This window comes from Temnothorax curvispinosus, unplaced genomic scaffold (genome assembly GCF_003070985.1).
Source record: "Temnothorax curvispinosus isolate PA1 unplaced genomic scaffold, ASM307098v1 QBEX01010484.1, whole genome shotgun sequence".
NCBI classification, from domain to species: domain Eukaryota; kingdom Metazoa; phylum Arthropoda; class Insecta; order Hymenoptera; family Formicidae; genus Temnothorax; species Temnothorax curvispinosus.
The window spans coordinates 114,787-133,993 of record NW_020220264.1 but is presented as its reverse complement, the minus strand read 5'-3'; the positions used below and the strand labels follow the sequence as shown (position 1 = coordinate 133,993).

General features: G+C 32.4%; 3 protein-coding genes across 6 annotated transcripts; 1 reads left to right on the top strand and 2 right to left on the bottom strand.

The window, feature by feature from the left end:
* The first annotated feature begins 493 nt into the window (after nucleotides 1-493).
* On the top strand, nucleotides 494-1,958 carry LOC112460400 (proteasome subunit alpha type-6-like). The gene is made up of 5 exons (XM_025025058.1): nucleotides 494-619; nucleotides 796-890; nucleotides 1,087-1,168; nucleotides 1,235-1,664; nucleotides 1,765-1,958. Exons 1-5 carry the CDS (start codon nucleotides 544-546, stop codon nucleotides 1,820-1,822), a joined length of 741 nt encoding a protein of 246 aa, XP_024880826.1. The 5' UTR covers nucleotides 494-543; the 3' UTR covers nucleotides 1,823-1,958.
* A 21-nt stretch (nucleotides 1,959-1,979) lies between these two features.
* On the bottom strand, nucleotides 1,980-3,197 carry LOC112460401 (probable small nuclear ribonucleoprotein Sm D2). Its single transcript, XM_025025059.1, has 3 exons — nucleotides 3,089-3,197; nucleotides 2,541-2,796; nucleotides 1,980-2,157 (listed from the first exon to the last, which is right to left on the bottom strand). Coding segments are annotated over exons 1-3 (363 nt in total). The 5' UTR covers nucleotides 3,091-3,197; the 3' UTR covers nucleotides 1,980-2,052.
* On the bottom strand, nucleotides 3,190-17,387 carry LOC112460398. Of its 4 annotated transcripts, XM_025025052.1 has the most exons (3): nucleotides 7,441-17,387; nucleotides 6,457-6,973; nucleotides 6,253-6,360 (listed from the first exon to the last, which is right to left on the bottom strand). In XM_025025052.1, exon 1 carries the CDS (start codon nucleotides 15,988-15,990, stop codon nucleotides 8,386-8,388), a length of 7,605 nt encoding a protein of 2,534 aa, XP_024880820.1. In that variant the 5' UTR covers nucleotides 15,991-17,387; the 3' UTR covers nucleotides 6,253-6,360; nucleotides 6,457-6,973; nucleotides 7,441-8,385. The 4 variants fall into 4 exon arrangements, with proteins under 4 accessions (XP_024880821.1, XP_024880820.1, XP_024880819.1 ...); XM_025025053.1 differs by lacking the exons at nucleotides 6,253-6,360; nucleotides 6,457-6,973 and adding an exon at nucleotides 3,190-3,259; XM_025025051.1 differs by having other exon boundaries at nucleotides 6,457-17,387.
* Nucleotides 17,388-19,207: the final 1,820 nt, after the last annotated feature.

Below are 19,207 nucleotides of genomic sequence, written 5' to 3'. Positions count from 1 at the left end.
CAGATGATTTCATCTACGTACACCTTTCGGCAAATTTTTCACTATTAAACGGGACATTCCGTCTTGTCAATGATTTCCTATGTCTAGAAATAAATCTTCTCGCCTATGCCCGAAAATAAAAATTGTATATCCAGCAACATATGCAATTTTTGTTGCACAAGAAGATCAAAGTTATCCACGAGCGCACGTGGAAACAGGTTATGTTTCTTCGAACACGTGGGCGCGTCTTCGTTGTGATTGGTGGAAGACGTCCGAAGGGAAAGATTTAAATCAGGGACATTGAATTATACTGTTAGAAATTCTACAATGAGCAATTTTGCCGATTTCAATTAATTATACGGATTAAATCAATCGTAATTGGAATTAACCCCTAATAATAGTACCTTGTCGATAATATATTTTTTAGTGTCAAACTTTCTGCACCGGTGCAGAAAGTTCAACTGCAAAGAACAGACCTATATGATTTGACGTTTTCATCGGAGTTTTCAGGTTTTCACCTCGGTCGGGAAGCGCAATCAATCGGCGATTTCTGTATTAGCAAACATGGCGCGCGGGAGTAGTGCTGGTTTTGACAGGCATATCACGATCTTTTCGCCGGAAGGCCGGCTTTACCAAGTAGGTAAGGATCAGAAAATATATCTCTAAGCACGACAGGAACAATTATCGTACTATCGGCGTCCCCGCGCTGGTCTGGATAGTGTGGATCGCCTAACCTACAATGTGTACGCCGATGACTTGGCGTGATCCGCATTTTGAAACTTGTTAACGTGTGTCTCTCTCTCGTATTTCACGCAGAATACGCCTTCAAAGCCATCAATCAAGGTGGCCTGACGTCAGTAGCCGTCAAAGGGGACGGGACGGTCGTTTTCGCGACACAGAAGAAAGTGCCCGTAAGTTAACCTCCTAAGGATCTTTTCACCTGAAACTCTGATCAGAAACTTGCTCAATTTAGCGTTTTTCATTTTTTCGCGTATCTTGTCGACTTAAATTTTTGTTGGAAATGATCGCCCAATACTTAGAAATACATGGTTCAGATAATATTCATATTTATGTAATGTCCAAGTGATACATTGTTTTCCTTTACAGGACAAGTTGCTCGATGCCTGCAGCGTCACCCATGTATTTCAGCTGACCGAGTACATCGGTTGTGTCATGACTGGTATGATAGGTGAGTTCGGATAACTTTTGACCGTGTCGAAATCCTACGCTATTTTTCAACTCCTCTATTCCACAGCCGACAGCAAGTCCCAAGTGCAACGCGCGCGATACGAAGCGGCTCATTTTAAGTATAAGTACGGCTACGAGATACCTGTGGACGCTCTGTGCCAGCGTATCGCCGACATTAGTCAAGTTTACACGCAGAATGCGGAGATGCGACCCCTCGGGTGTTCCATGATGCTCATCGCTTACGACAAAGAGAAAGGTCCGTGCATCTACAAGGCCGATCCGGCGGGATATTTCTGCGGTTATAGAGCCATTTCCGTCGGGGCGAAGCAAACGGAAGCTAATTCCTATCTCGAGAAGAAATTGAAGAAGAAACAGAATTACGATTACGACGAGACCATACAGCTAGCCATTACTTGTCTGTCTACGGTATTGTCTGTAGACTTTAAACCAACGGAAATTGAAGTGGGAGTTGTATCGAAGGACAATCCCAAATTTCGGTAATTGACGACATAATTTTGATTTTAATATTTCATATGCGTGTCAAATTTTTATTTCCACTGTCGTACTTATCTTTATTAACAATTTTTTTTGTTACAGCATACTGACCGAGCAAGAGATTGATAAACATTTAACCGCAATCGCCGAAAAGGATTGATAATATTGTAACACAATTCATAAGAAATAAACATGTCCTGCTTAATACAATTTTTTTTTACTTAATATATTTAACGGATTATGTATAAGATTAGGAATTCGTGCAGAATAAAATTCATCGAGCGTTACTTAATAAACGCTGTTGCGTTCATATCAAAAAGTTTTTATTTCCTTTATTATAGCATTAGCCTTAGTAATATTAAAATCCATAAAAATTAAAGTTATCCTTAATTACTTTCCTGCCGCAGTTGCCAGTGGATTCCTCAGAACCAAGATGACGGAATCGCCACGTAGAAACATCTTTGGAATAAATCTGTCTTTGTTTACCGGTTTGGCCTGTTTGCAGATATCGCAGTTAGTATAATATAAAAATTATTTATAAAAGATACTTATATTTAATTTTCAATTAATTTTTTGTCTGACTTTTTTTACAAGGAATGGAATATCTTTAATAGATCAGAATATTTATTACTTCTTGAAGCATCAACATCTGTTAATTATATTCTCTTCTTTCTAAATTTAAAACTTAATCAGCATAAGCTAATAATTTTTAAATATTAAAAATATAACTGCATATACAGCATAGGCATCAAATAATTGTCACTATCCAAAGTTTAAAATAAAATTATAGTAAATTTGAATTAATACCTTTCGGATTAGTCAATGACAAAATTAGATTTGAATAATTTACTAGAAGTACACGTGATTGTTATACATACCTTTTTCTTGCCTTTCCCCGTGCGTGGTAATTCCGTCCACATCTCCTTCACATTTTCCAAAACCATGTTGCAATGTCTGTCAAAGGCCTTTACTCGGCCCAATAGCTTTTTATTGTTCCTGCAATTTATTAACACTTGGGTATTATTCTTAACGGATTGCGTCAGAACTGAAAGAGGCCCGGTGTTAAATTCTTCTTCCTCTCTCTTCGCCAATTCCTCTGGCGTCATCTCGGATTTTGGTTTTGTCAGAGAAGACCTGATACCAAATAAAAAGAGATTAGTAATATATATTATATTAGTAATATATATAATATATGATACCGAAAATTCTTTGTCAATTTTTTACATGTCGTAGATAAGTGCTAATGCAAACAAATATAAGTTCGTGATTACACGCACGATCATATATATCGTTTTACGTTTATATGATCGTGATTACGCGTAATGTAATTAAGGTTATGTCTATAAATCATGATAAATTAACGTTAAATATCAGAATTTGAATAAAATTGTACAACATGTATATACAAAACAAGTTCTTAACTTACATGTTGTGACGTTTCTGTTAAACAATATCGATTATTATCAATTCTTTCGCGATTGAAAGCTCCAGGCTCCAGGACGCTCCTTATTTTCCAATGTTTTCCAACGCAACGCAACGATTGTAGTGCTACCGTGCGACCACCTAGGTACTACGTAGCCACGTTCATTTTCCGACACTGCCGATAAAACATCATTTTAGTGCGTGTCCGTGCTACATATGTAATCTGCAAATGTATGTACATACATACATAATATGTAATTTATTGCATTTTATATAAACATATGATATAAATGTAATATCTCATAAAAATGTAACATCATAATAAATGTGCAGAATATCTCATAATAATAAATATGTATATGTATATATGTAAATATCTCAATTCAAATTTTTTGTATTTTATAATTCTGTACCTATACTTTCTATTTTTTACGTCAAATAGATTAAAAAATTATAAATTGTAATGATATACATTGTTATATATTGTACATTGTACGACAAGAAAAAAAATAAATAAAAAAGCACATATATATCCAAAGAAAAGAGAACCGCCAATATATAAAAGTTGGCGGGGGTGGTGGAGGACTAAAATTAAGTAAAATTAAATTGTGCATTATCAGATGAAACCGCGCAATTTGCAGATGTAGCACCAAAATGATGTTTTATGTCGGCAGTGTCGGAAAATGAACGTATATCAATTTCGAAAATGAATATATATACTGGCGATAATGTACAAGAGGCTTTCAACGGTCCCACGAAAAAGATCGGGATGGCCTGTTTCAGGTTTCTTTCTGGGCAAGGGAAGTGAAGCCGCAGGGTGATTATGATCACGTGGTGCACACATTAGATCTGTTTGTGTTCAAATTAAAAATGTTATATCAACAGATGTGTAAGTAAGTAAAAAAGACACATTTATATGTATATTTATGTTAAAATATAGAAATATATTAAAAATCGATAAATTACACTCCGATAAACAAAATATATGTATATTTACAAATGCAAGTATAACTTTGCGTAGTAATATTAATTTTGATAATATTTTACCTTAAAGAAATAAACAATAATTACAAATAAATTAAAATTTCTTATACTATATCACTATACTACCACGCAGTTACAATAATACTTATAATAGTAAAGTGTGTATATATAGGTACATGCATAAAATTAGTTAACATATTTATAGTTAACTATATAATTTACATGCATATTTGTAATTATATATAGTTATATAATTATATAATATATAATACATAAATAGTTATAGCATGTAAAAATTAATAAATTTTTACTTGTGTTATAGAATTGTTATTTTTTCTTATTACATTTTCTTTGTTCTTGGGAATCTCAGTTGATAAATTTTAAGGAATAAAATACACGGGATCTTAATATAAAATTTATAAAATTTAATTAAATATAAATTAAATCTAAATTAAATATATATATTAGGTACTTCTCAGAAAATTAGAACATGCAAGAAAATTCTATTTTTGAAAGAATGATTGTAACATTTCGCATTGGGTTGGTTAATAATAAGAAAATTTTCAAAAAGTTTGTATGCTCTACTTCCGCATCTTCTTTCTTTAACATAAATTCTAATTTTCTTACCTTTCTTTTAACTTACTTTAATTTCTTTCAAATGTGACTTTTCCTTAGTAACGCTGTTAATAATGTCAACATTTGAACGTTTATATATTTTTCTTCTTCTTATATTGATGTGATTAATGTATTTTGCAATTATAACATTTTATAAGCAGTAAAACTTATTTTTATAAAATGTATGTAGAAATAATATATATATATTATAAACATACTTGAAGAATAGCAAATTATTAATTTATTACTCGACTATAACTGCGGCCCATATAATTAATTGCTGTTTAATCACTGGCTGACGAAGTTATTTTCTATATGTGTGAAGAATTATTTATTTCCTTATATAAGTAATTAGTCTTTCAAGAAAATCATAATATTTGTAACAAATATTATGATTTCCTTGGAAAAAAAATATATAAAAATATATAAAAATAAAAATATATAATATATAATAAAAATATATTTTTATTTGTTGATACTTCTGTATGTATCATATTATTTAGTAAATCTATATTAAAATAATTATTATGAAATAATGAAAATAATAACTAAAAATTTAAGAATAATTAATATACAGGGTGTTCAAAAAAGTACCAAATTTTAAGAGCATGTAGTATTCGTCAAAACAAACTAAAAAGTAGTTTCTCCTGGACGGCCTTGCGCACGAGACAATTCTGGCACGTGTACTGTGCAATGCCAGGCAAGTAAAATTGTTCTGCTATTCGCGCAATTATTTTGGATGTTCCCATGCAGATATCCAAATATCTATAGCTGTAAGTGCATGGTAGCGGTTCGAGATCATGGTCTGTTGTTCCTTGGGGATGCACTCTTTCCACTATCCCTTCGCCGGCTTTCTTCAAAGTCGAAGTTGTGCACATGCTTGAAGAATGAGTCGCCTTTTATCCTGATGTCCGGTACTTCCTGGGATGCAGTCTTCGCGGAGCGTTACATATATATTGGTATCGTGACCACTTTATAGTTTGGCTCGGGTCCCAGGTTAACGTAACAGGCCATCTTGTTGAGAGTGCCCTTCCGGATTGATTGTCGGATGATAATAATGAGATGGTATCCTTCTAGACAGTCACGCATCCGCTTTATGTCCTAGACAGCCAGATACTCCAGTCTAGATAATTACACGTTTAGCCTTATTGAGCGTGCGGTTTGCGTACGCGATCATCCGCTCTCCTTCGGGATGTATTGCGTTTAGGACGGCCATAAATCCTGTTGGACATCTGTCTGTAGAATGAACTGCCGCGTGAAGTCGGGATACATTATCTGTCTTCGGTGGTTTCCTTGGCCTGTTTACGTACAAATGCGATAAGCAGAACGGTAATGATGGCGAATCTTTCAATAACCAAGATACCACTCCCAGGAAATGTCATATTTGCCATACGCCCTATGGAACGGGCCAGTTGGTGATGACACTATAATCTTCTCAGGTCGGTCCGGATGTCCTCGCAGTAAATGATAGTTAATGCAATTGATGCAAAACTGGCACTTGTCGGAACTGAGTCGAAAGCGCGCTTTTCGGAGCCAGTGGAATACTTCTTGTAACACGCAGGGGTTGAAGGTCCGGCTATAAACGATGATATCGTCTAGGCAGGCAAACACCGTTGAGTTCCAGCTCTGGTGTCCAATAATTGGAACGTTACGGAGACAAAGTGCAGTCCGAACGACCTGTGAATGAGAACATGACCCTGAATTGCATCAGACTTTTGCCCGAGCACAATAAATGTGGTAATCTTTTTGCTTTTCGAAGATAAAGGCACTTACCAATATTCGTTTTTTAGGTCCAGTATTGAAAGATACCAAGCTCCCCGCAACTTATCGAGTGTCGCAAAAATCCGTAACAAGGGATATGCGTCACTTCATTGATATGTCATCGGAAGTCGATAAAAAATCGGGACTTCCCATTCTTCTTCCCATCCTAACGATAACTACTTGCATTGACTTTATACAATAATTACTGCTTTATTAAGTATTATAGAAAAAAATGACTCAAGACTTTTCGACTTAATTTTTGATTTTAAGAAAAATTGCTGTACAAATAGTAAGCGCAAATTAAGTGACAGCCTGTATATTTTATTATGATTCGAGTAAAAGTTTTAAACATGTTACTTACATTTGCATGACATTGTTACAAAAAGTACAAAAATTAGAGTTTATAATAAATTATAATATAATAATTATTTTAAGAGAGAGAGAGAGAGAGATAAAAGTACCAATACTCGCCGGACACTTAAGAGTAGGTAAATGTACCAATACCTGGACACGTACCATGTCTGGATACCTTTAAAAAAATATAAATTTATGGAAATAACGATTTGGATATTATAACTAAAGTTTCAAACTACAAGAAAAAATATTTTTATCTCTGATTTTAATTCGCGTTATACATTATACTTATGAATAATAAAGTCCAGATATAGGTATATGTCTGGGTATTTTTACCTTATAGACTACTTGATCGTTAATATGCATCAAAATACGAGAAAAATTTTTTTTTGCAAGATTAATAAGCTGATCCGCATTACACGGTATGTTCCACATTACACCAAAATCTACCCTCGAAAAAACTGATATAATATTAAACTTACTATAAATAAACAAAATTTGATAGGATACCTTAAGGTATTATTATGATAATCATCATCACAAACATTTAACATTACAACCTAATAAAAACTAAGTTCGGATATATATCTTTAATAGTTCTCAAGTTATCTTAAGCACGACTTAAGGTACATCCTATAATACCTGCACTTTCTCTACAGCGTTTTAACATCATGATGGTGATTTAAAACTGCAAGACAACGCGAGAGAATCATCAATTCTTTTCATCGTAGCCGCAATCAAATCATGTTTGTAACAGATGTTGCCTCTCGTGGTCCTAAATATTCCCTACATCCTATATCAATTATAACACCACAATCGCAAGCTGACTATATCCCTCGCATAGGCAAGACTGCACACGCTGTAACTGAAAGATAGGCATTATCTTTTATTACATCTCAAAATAAGAAAAGTCTGCTTATACTTTCAGACAAAACAGGACAGCCACATTTTGATTATAATGCGCAATTTAAAAAACGCAAATGTAAAAAGGTACTTTAAGCGGCTAAATGCACTGAAAACCAAATATGGTAAGAAAAAGACCAATACTTTTAAAGAGAGAAAAGCAGAACGCCACAAAAGGTATATCCTTCTACGTTTTTAGAAATTCAAATATAAAAAGTAAGAAAAAGTGACTTGAAAAGTGGTATTAGACAGAACTTACAATTGGTCACAAAGCAAATAAAGAATTAATAGATTTAATTTCCATTCATCTAATTTCAACTATTCCAATTAAGTAAGATGTTACAATGCCTAAAAATTTTAAATGTTCTGAACGTGTTTCGTAGCACCTTTATTAATTCATATATTTATAAAATTCATAAATTGGAGTGTTATTAAGGTTTAGGCAGTATGGTGGTATATAGCCCTTATCATATAACTGTCAAAACAATTAAGAGAATTAAAGTAGAATTTATAGTATGACGAAAAGATAGAAATATTTTGCTAACTCTACTCTTCATAGCAAATCACTGAAGCTCAATTTCGTAAAAATCATTAACTTAATTGTTACGTAATATTTCAACAACGTTACAGTTTTAAACTTTTAACGCCTCTCTCTATATAATATTAACAACTAATTGTTAATTTTTATTTGGCATTTGTAACAGTTAGCATTTTTAACAATTTACTCGCAACATTCTTGTGCCTATTAGCTACAGCAACTTGCAATAATGTATTTCCTTGATTATTACGAGCATTTGTTACAACTACAAACTCATCAGGTTTTACCGCTTTTAATTTGCTGATTATTTCAAGGTTACCATTTTTTGCATCTTTAAACATTTCTTCAACTAGCTTCAGTAAGTCATTAACATTTCGGTCCTTAGAAAGATCAAGAGGTGTTTTGCCTTCATTATTCTTAATGTTATAAATTGCACCTCGCTTCAATAAGGACTTCGTAATAGCCAAAAAACCATTCTTGGCTGCGACGTGAAGCGATGTAGCACCGCTAGCAGCGGTTTTAGCATTTATGAAATTGTTTAATTTATCATGACTTACATGTTGTAATAAAACTTCAACAAATTCTTTGTAACCTTTAAAAGTAGCAGTGTGTAATGGTGTGTTACCTTTATTAGTAACTCGAGTAACATCAGCTCCGTTTTCTAGTAAGATGTTCACAACACTTACCTGGCCACTGTTAACAGCGTAATGTAACGGTGTTCTTCCATCAATGTCTTTGTCATTGACATCAACTCCACCTTTTAATAGGCGACGGATAGCTTGTATATTACCATTACTAGCAGCAATGTTAATGTCTTTCTGCAGATACTCGAGAATTTCCGATCGATCGTCATCTATAAACTTAAGTACAATCTTAATATGTTTTATCTTTTTTAAAATATCCAAAACAGTGGGATGACTTGGTCCAAAAATAGCTTTGAGTTGGTTAAAACATTCTTTGAAGGTTTGAAGTGCACCAATCCATTTACCTTGTTCAAAAAGTACTTTTGCTATGTTGTATTGAGTATGCAAGGTATTAGGGTTATTTCGTCCTAAAACATTTATCTGGATATTAAAAACTTCTTGAAAGGCTTTCAGGGCTTCATGAAATTTTTCTTGATGGCAGAGTGTTACAGCAATGTTTTGTAACGTTCCCAAAGTACTCGAATGATTAACACCAAAAACCACTTTCGTTTTCTCGTAAACCTCTTTATAAAGTTTCAATGCCTCTTCAAACTTACCTTGAGCAACTAGAATCTCATCAATGCATTTACCATGATCAAAAAGTACATTTGCCATGCTGTATTGAGTTTGCAGGGTATTAGGATTATTTGGTCCTAAAACACGTTTCTGGATATCAAAAACTTCTTGAAAAGTTTTCAAGGCTTCATTAAATTTTTTTTGATGCCAGAATGTTGCAGCAATGTTTTGTAACGTTCCCAAAGTGTACGAATTATTAATACCAAAAATCACTTTCTTTTTCTCGTAAACCTCTTTAAAAAGTTTTAATGCCTCTTCTAACTTACCTTGGTCAATCAGAATCCCTGCTATATTATTTTCAATACACACTTCATTTTGGTGATTTGCACCATGAATTTCTTTGTTTCTTTCAAGAACTGTTCTATTGATATTTAACGCTTCTTCGTGTTTGCCTTGTTTCTCTAATACGATTGCCATGTGACAGTAAGTTTCTAATGTATCTGAATGATTTGGTCCTAATAATTCTTCTTGTTTTGGACAAACTTCTTGATAAATATTAAAAGCTTCTTCATTCCTTCCAAGCCTATACAGCACTAAAGCAATTGTACTTCTTGTATGTAAAGTATTTTTATCATTCAAACCCAATATTTCCTTCTGTTTCTGGAAAATTTCTTCAAATGTGTTTAAAGCTTCTTGGTAAGCCTCTTGTGTATACGATACTTTGCCTATGTATTTCTGAATATCTAAAGTGCCAGGATTATCTGACCCTAGTATTTCTTTTCTTTTTTCATATGAGCTTTTAAACAAACTTAAGGCACCCTGATTATCACCTTGATTGAGAAGCAATAATCCCATTTTAAACTGAATGGATGCATCAATTTGTGATACATCTTTCAACAGTTCGACTTTTGAAAAGTTACTATGCACTGCAGCAACTACTAACGTTTTATATTCTCTATCGCAAGCATTCATTATTGCTCTTACTGTATCAATATCCTTTATCTTGTTAAGATCATTAATAACTTGAAAATTATCATTTTTAACATGTTTAAATGAGTCACTCAATAATTTAAATAAACTAGTTATACTTTTATCTACAGTAAAATCTGATGGTGTTTTACCATCATCAGAAACTGCATTATACACTGCACCATTAGACAATAGGAGCTTTACAACTTTTAAGTGAGAGAACTTAGCAGCATAATGTAGAGGGGTAAACCCCTTATTATTAACTGCATTAGGATCAGCTTTGTTTTGTAATAGAATATCGACAATCTTATCATAACCTTTCCATGCAGCATAATGTAATAATGATGTTCCATTAATATTTTTGGCGTTAACGACCGCACCTGCTTTAATGTAATTCTCAACTTCTGAAAAACCATTACGTTTTACAGCCTTAAACAATTTTTCAGTTACCGTTAATAGGCTGATAACGCTTTCGTCATCAGACATTTCTAAAGGTCTTGTAAAAGAATTGTCAACAGCGTTATAAACTGCTCCATTTTTTAATAAAACTTCAATAAAGTCTACATAACCGAAATTAGCAGCAACATGCATAGGAGTTAAACCATTATTAGCATCTTTAGCATTAACGTCAGCACCTTGTGATATCAAGTACTTTGCAACTTCTAAATGTCCTTTCATTGCAGCAAAGTGTAATAATGTCTGATTAAATTCACCACGGTCATTAATACTTAACCCCTTACTAAGAAAAAACTCTACAGTATCCTTATAACCTTCTCTAGCTGCGATATGTATAGGTTTTGAACCAGAGGCATTTTTAGCATTAACATCAGATCCCTTATCTACTAGATATTTTATCATCTCTAAGTTACTTTCTTCTGAAGCAATATGCAATATCGTATAATCATCGTTACGTTTAAAAACAATATCTATTTTCTCGCACTGCATTAACAATTTAACTACTTGTAAATGACCGCGTGCCACTGCTAATTCGTCAGGTGTTCTATTGTCATTATTCTTAACATTAATATTTGCTTTATTATCCAGCAAAACTTTAACAACATTATCATGACCATTTACTGCTGCCAGATGTAATGGTGTAACATTTTCTGTAGATTTAACATTAACATTAGCACCACCTGCTATTAAAATTTGAACGATTTTCTCATAACCCTTTTGTGCTGCAAAACATAATGGTGGTAGATTATTATAAGTTATGGCATCAACATCAGCTTCTCTTGCTATCAGAGCATTATGACCTTTACCAGCAGTCAAATATAATAGATCAGCAATTTCAGAATCTTTCATATCAACATAGGTTTTTTCTAGCAAAATTTCTGCAATATCACTGTATCCAGCAAGAAGTGACAAAGATTCAATGCCTTCTGCGTTAACATTAGCCCCACTTGCTATAAGAACTTCCACGATTTCTCTGTAATTACATTGTATAGCAGAAAGCAATGGTGTCATGTTGTCATCGCTCTTAACATTAACATTGGCTCCATTTACTGCCAGAATCTCAACGATTTCTTTATTACCTGCTTGCACGGCTTTATGTAATGGAGTATTACCTGCAAAATCTCTTGCATCGATTTGGGCTTTATTTTTTATTAAAAGATTAACAATACCTTTGTGGCCTTCTACAACAGCAGTGTGTAATGGAGTAAAACCATTAAAAGCTCTAGTGTTTACTTTAGCTCTATATTTTATTAAAAAACCGATAATATCTTCACGGCCGTTAAGAGTAGCAAGATGCAATGGTGTCATACCACTATAAAATTTAGCTTTAACCTTAGATGTAACCTTAAATGTAATATCTTTTATCACAAGATCAATACCGTCATAAGAATTAGCCTCAATCTCAGCTTGACTTTTTATTAAAAGATCAATAATGTCTACGCATCCGTTCAGAACAGCTGCATGTAGTGGTGTCATACCACCAAAAGATTTAGCATTAACATTAGCTTTATTTTTTATTAGAAGATTAATAATGTCTCTGTGGCCTCGCATTGCAGCTGCATGTAATGGCGTAAAATCAGTAGTGGTTTCATTAACCTTTGCTCCATTTTTTATTAAAACTTCAGCAACTTCCTTATGACCACCAACTGCCGAGCAGTATAATGGTGTAAAATTATGGTGAGCCCTAGCACAAATGTCCACACCATGTTTAAGTAGAGCAACAACTATTCCTAGATGACCATTCTGGGCAGCAATATGCAATGGAGTATAACCTGTAATAGTGGCAATACTAGCGTCGGCTTTATTTTTCAGTAGAGCTTTAACAATTTCCTCGTGTCCATCTTTTGCCGCAAAGAGCAAAGGTGTACTATTGTGGAATTTGTTGACAGCATTAACATTAGCTCCATGCTTCAATAGAATATTTACTATCAACTTATGACCGTTTTCTACTGCATGGTGTAATGGTGTCCAACCATTTATTTCTCTAGCATTAATATCAGCTCTTTTGAAAATTAAAGCATTTACTATTTCCAGATGGCCGTATAACGCTGCTATATGTAACGGTGTCCAATCTTCATCATTTCTGACGTTAACGTCTGTCTTATTTTGAAGCAAGAAATTAACTAACTCTAGATGACCTCTCTTTGTAGCAGCGTGCAACGGGGCAAGACCACCTATAGTTTCATTGATGTCAACGTTTCTATCTTTTTTCAGTAAAATTTTGGTCACATTGATATGATTATTATGTATTGCATAGTGTAAAGGTGGAAAACCATTTTTATCTTGGGCACTAATATTCGCTTTATTTTTTAATAAAAATTTAATAATATCCTCGTGACCATATTGAGCAGCAACATGTAGCGGTGTTCTGTCAACTTTATCCAGCTCATTAACACATAAACCTGCTTTTACAAAAAATTCTACAATATTTTTCCTTCCATGGGCAGCAGCAATATGCAATAAGCTTTGACCATTAATATCTTTCACATCAACGCTTAAATTTTTATCAAGAATGAATTTTACAACTTCAAGACTGGGTCCCTTAACAGCAAAATGTAACGTGGTCCAAGAATCAACACTTCTAGCATTAATATCTGCTCCTCTTTTTAGACAGTCCTTCAAGCTTTCTAGATTTCCTTCTTCCAAAGCAGCAAACATTCTTTCCTGATTAGTAATGGTATCTAAGTCTTGATCGAATTTCTCTTTCACCTTGAAGGAATTATCGCTTATCAACTTGCCAATTTTTTTCTTGGTTTTTATTATATTTCCTTCGGTAAGTTTTTTAGCGTTCAAAACAACTGCTATTGAAGGATCAGATAACATAACGTCAACTAAGGGATTATCATGCGCTAAATGATTACGTAAACATTTTCCAGTTAACAAAGGAGTGTTATCGTCTAAAGATAGTAAATTATTTTCCAAGTAATGCCCTGAGCTACCTAAAATTGACATTATATCTAGAACAAGCATTTCTACTAGTGTTTGCAATTTTTGATCATTCTTGAAGGAAGGTAATTTTTCAATTAATTGGTCACTCAATCCGTTATTACTTAAAATACTTTTCAGTTCAGATAGCTTCAAAGTAAGCTTATTATATTCTTCTTCTGTTATATCGTAAGTCTTCCTTTGTTTATAAGTAGAAATAAACGAACCGTTTTCATTCAACATTCCTCTTAATTTCTTAATCCATCTGATATTACTTGTTCCAAATTCAGGAATATAAAAAAAAATTTTGCAAATTAATGTGTTTACTCTAGCAAGTTCGTCATCTCGTATTCTTGATCTAACACTACGAAAAATTTTCATTACCAACTTAGAAATTTCGTTAAGACTATGAGGCTTTATTTTCAAAGTCATATTCTCTAATATTTGATTAACAAAATCTTTTATTTCTCTAAAATCATAATTGCCGTCAAAGTTAAGATTTTCACTCAAACTGATTAAGAACTTTATTAATTTATGTCCTGTAATATAATCAATTTGGATATTTTCTGACAGAGTTTCTGCACAACTGATTATATTATTAATTTCATTAAACAGCTCCTCTTCATAATTCGTCTTGTCAGTTATATTATCACTTAATTCTTTAATAAGTTTTTCAAACTTCTCGTGTTCCATCATTTTAAAATTTTCCTGTATTATTTCATCCAATTTAACATTACTGAATATTTCAGCAATTTCTTTTATCTCACCTAAGCTTTCGCTATCAGCAATTCGTTTTAAAAGCATTCTGAGCGTTTTAATCTTCTTACTGTAAAGAATATCAGTAATTACAATATCGATTCTTTTAGTATCATTTTGAACACCGATAAAAAAACTACCATCTGTATTTTCCTCAATTTCTGTTCTCTTAGAGAGTGAATAAGCATGTGATAGTGAATTACGTAAATCTATAATTATTTGTCTTGTGTTTTTTGGTAACGATAATAGCAAAAGCTCACTTGTATCATTAGATAACTTGGGTGATTCTAATGTGTTTTTTAAATGCTCACCGATAACCTGCAAAACCCTTGTAATAATTAACTGTCCTTCCCTTTTTTTAGGATCAACTGATAACGCCAGCTTAATATTATCACTTATTTTCATTAAAGAATGGATATCCCTAATTTGTTGATAATCGTCATACAACTCTTCAAATTGAGGATAACTGCTAATAATCTCTGCAACAACTTTCTCGCGTTTTAACTTTGGAAAATCAGCAAATTTATCAATATTTACACTTCCTATATTATCTTTTATATCTTCAAGTTTCTTTGCAAAATTTTCTAGGTGATTTAGTATTTTGCTTTTATTCAGCGTAGCATTATAAAATAGATTAATTTCTTGGCGTTTTGTGTGAGAGGAAACAAAACTGACTAAACAAAACTCCATTTCTTCCCAAGGTAATATATCATAGGTTGATTTCAACTGCCGCTTTAATATATGAATATTTTGTGCAATAGATTTTGCTACAAATAAAGCCCTTTTATCTGCTTTTTCCGCGTTTGAGTAATCTGTTTTTAATAAGTTAATGTTTTGAAGTGTTAATTCAATCCGTTCTCTGATGTTAACACATTTCTGCACTTTTTTATCTTTTCGAGAAATATTAGAGAAGAAACGGAGGTTTACTAACTTATTTTCGACAAAAATTTCTATTTCGTCTGATAATGGTACGTTTTTTAACTTTAATTCTTCATAAGCTCTTGAAAGGATTGTATCCAATTCTCCCAAATAAACAGCAAAATAATTACCTGGCCATTTGCTAATGAGTGTATCAAGAAGCTCAATATTGCACGAACGTATAGCATAATAAAAGGCATTATGGCACGTTTCATCTTTATCACCTGGTAGTATAGTGTTTCTTCCAATAACAACAGATAGATTATTTAGAATTTTACTATCACTATCAAATAGATACTCTAAAATTTTTACTTTATTATGTTTACAAGCTAAGATAACTAAATTAGTGCTTTTAACAGAGTTGCTGGCACTATCATAATAATCTCTCAAAGTTATTTGATCTTCTGCATTACTTATGTTATCAATTAAGTTACTTAATTTTTTTAAGCTATCAAGATTATTTTCTGATACTGCCTTTTCAAGTTGAGTTAGAACTTGGAGATAATGTTCTCTTGATTGTTTCGTCATATTTTTTGAATTCTCTTATAAATTCCTCCTTAAATTTAGAAGTAGATGATAAAAGTTTTGGCTGGTAAAAATTAGTATGCGCGTATACTAATTTGTATGCGGCCCCCTCTCTATGAACCTCTCTAACAATAAGATACAGTTATTCCAGCAGTAGGATAAAAAATTTATTTAATATTGCAAGAACAAAGAAACATCTTCGAATATGTCTGAATGAGCTAAAAACATGCTAACAACATTTTTAGATGATACTGGAAGTGATATAAAAAAGAGTGAACCATAGGCATTAGAATAGGTTTGCCGGTAATGTTCAATAGACCTGCAATGTGCTGAGAGATATAAATCAGCTTTACATTTTTTCAGAACGCAAAATTAGTTAAATTATTTAAGTTCGTGTTTTTTAAACTAAAGTTATGACCGAACAAACGTTATAAATAATAAACATTAATTATAAATAATAAATAATCGTTATTGTTGCTCTTCATTTCACCGCCAAAAAGGACCCCTCTGATTGATAATCTTTTCTTTTTTTGTTACAGGAATACGTTCCGGATTCGACGGCTCGCTCCACCAGGATCGGTTTAATCCCGTAAGAATATCGATTGTTCTCTGCAGTGACAGGTAAAAGTATTCCTCACAGTAGATAGTTAATTGTTCCACACAATAGAGAACTGTTATCAATTCACTTTCAGATATCAACGACACCCGGAATAACAGTGCGGTGCAAAAGAAATCGCACACGCACACTCAAACGTTTTACATGACTCACGTAATACTATCGGAAGTGTTCCGCAATGTCGCGTAACAACGCAATTGCAACGTACACTCGTAATTAATTTGATGTAAGTGGGTAATGATGGCTACACATTGTAAAAAATCTTACAACTCGGTATTAAATTGTTTTTCCCGGCAAGTGACCTTGATTTATTCCTAATCACAATCCCCACTTTGTGTTCTTGTAGTGACTCATACGTGTGACGCGCCTACGGATTACGTGCCAGGACGTTAAAAAAAACGCCTCGCGATAATGTCCGCTATGACGTTCTCCCAACACAAAAGACCTATATTGAATTTTATTACAAAGTAAATTCGCATTTCAATTAACGTATTAAGACGTAATAGCGTCACTCGAGTTTCAGTGGTACGCGCTGTCGCAGGGCACTGTCTCTATCGCGATAAGACTTACGTCCGCATACTGTGACTACTCCCGGACAAACAACTTTTATTGTTTAACTGCTTATTCACAATTATTTTTACACCTTACTAACTCACGTACGTAATACGCGCGGTTGCGGGTAAAGTGCCCGAATAGTTATACGAACGCCTCACGAGTCGTCCGCACGCTACGACGTTGTAACAGCAAGTGATGAGAATTTCACGATCACGCACGTCAAAGCAAAAACCATATCTGTTGTACAATTGACACTTCGGCACACTTCGGCAAGCTTTGAGAGGTGGAGAAGGACATATATGATCTGCTGTCTCCTTCTCTCCCGAGCTATAGCTGATGTGGTGATTTCGAATCTCGAGTCTCGAGTTGATGAGTTAACGATGCACGACGTTATTTATTTATTTCTAATTTATTAATTCTCTTCCTACCAGATTTTGATATATTTACAAGTATGCTGTTATAAAACTGAAATTTATAAATATAAAAGATATAAATATATAATTAAATAAATATTTATAAACATAAAAATAGACATTTAAAAACGTAGTGCATAAAAATTTAGTCTTGGCCAATATGCTTTTAAAAAAATTCTTACATTTAAAAAATTAAGTTTAGCGTAATATTTAAAGTTGCATAATAATAATTAAATATTAACTGTTAAGGAAAAATTATAGTTTATAGTTTTTTTACTCTTATTTAATTGATATTTTATTTATGTATAACGTAGTCGTACGTATTGCTCAACAGAATTGCGAGAAGGTGGTGAGCGATATCGATAACACGCTTCAGTCTTATGTGTTCTCCGCGATATATCATTTTTACATTTGATGACTTTAGAGATAAAATGCTATGAAGAAAGAATACACTCTCTGTTTGATATTGACACATTTTTCAGTAGGCCGACCGGCCAAAGATAGCGGTCTAGCAGTATATACACGTCTGTCTTTGGTGTCTTCAATCTTTGGAATAACCATATGCATATGTTGTTAATTGTTAATTGTGCGAGCGCGCTTTATTTGAATTTGAATAATAAAAACTGCTTGATAATTGTTATTGTTCTAATACCTGTGCCGAATGTCTTGACAATGCTTGAATGGATTTATCATTTATAGTTTTACCATATATATATTTTATTTTATATCGAATATTACGATATAATGATATTAATATTATAGTAAATAAAATTATAAGAAATATTATATTAATTAAATATTTAAAGAAAAATATTCAATTCAACACATGTAAGTGAAAATACAAATTTTATTTACTTTAAAAATATAGAAATATATTGATGTATAATCGATAAAGTACACATCGATAAAGCAATATATTAGACATTTAAAAATACAATATTGAATAGTGATATTAATTTCGATAATACTGTACTCGTTAAAAGACAAATAATTAAAAATAAATAAGATTTCTTATACTACTACGTACTACCAGTTAACATGTACTAGTTACATGCATATTTATAGTTAAATATGTAGGTACATACATATATAATTGGTAAACATGCACATTTTTAAGTAATTATGTAATTTACATGCATATTTGTAATTAATTATATAAATCATACGTAATTAGTTGACAAGCTTCATATTATAAGAATTAATTAATTTTTACTTGTGTTATAGAACTGACTTTTTTCTTATGTTTTCTTTGTTTTTTGAAATCTCAGTTGATAAATTTTAAAGTATAAAATACACGGATCCTAATATAAAATTTAATTAAATATACATTAAATATAAATTAAATATATATACGTCTTAAAAAATTAGAACATGGAAGAAAATTCCATTTTTTAAAGAATGATTGTAACATTTTGTATTGGGTTGCTTAATAATAAAAAAATTTTCAAAAAATGTGTATGCTTTACTTCTGCATCATCTTTTTTCTTTAACATAAATTCTAATTTTTTTACCTTTTTTTTAGCTTACTTTAATTTCTTTCAAATGTGACTTTTTCTTAGTAACGCTATTAATAATGTCAACAACATTTGAACGTTTATATATTTTTCTTTCTTCTAGATATCGATGTAATTTAATG

Coding starts and splice junctions, on each gene's coding strand:
- LOC112460400 (XM_025025058.1), top strand. CDS start 544: ATGGCGCGCGGGAGTAGTGCTGGTTTTGACAGGCATATCACGATCTTT. Junction 620..795: donor AGGCCGGCTTTACCAAGTAG/GTAAGGATCAGA, acceptor TATTTCACGCAG/AATACGCCTTCAAAGCCATC. Junction 1,169..1,234: donor TGTCATGACTGGTATGATAG/GTGAGTTCGGAT, acceptor TCTATTCCACAG/CCGACAGCAAGTCCCAAGTG.
- LOC112460401 (XM_025025059.1), bottom strand. Junction 2,158..2,540: donor CGGGGAAAGGCAAGAAAAAG/GTATGTATAACA, acceptor ATCTGCAAACAG/GCCAAACCGGTAAACAAAGA.
- LOC112460398 (XM_025025053.1), bottom strand. CDS start 15,990: ATGACGAAACAATCAAGAGAACATTATCTCCAAGTTCTAACTCAACTT.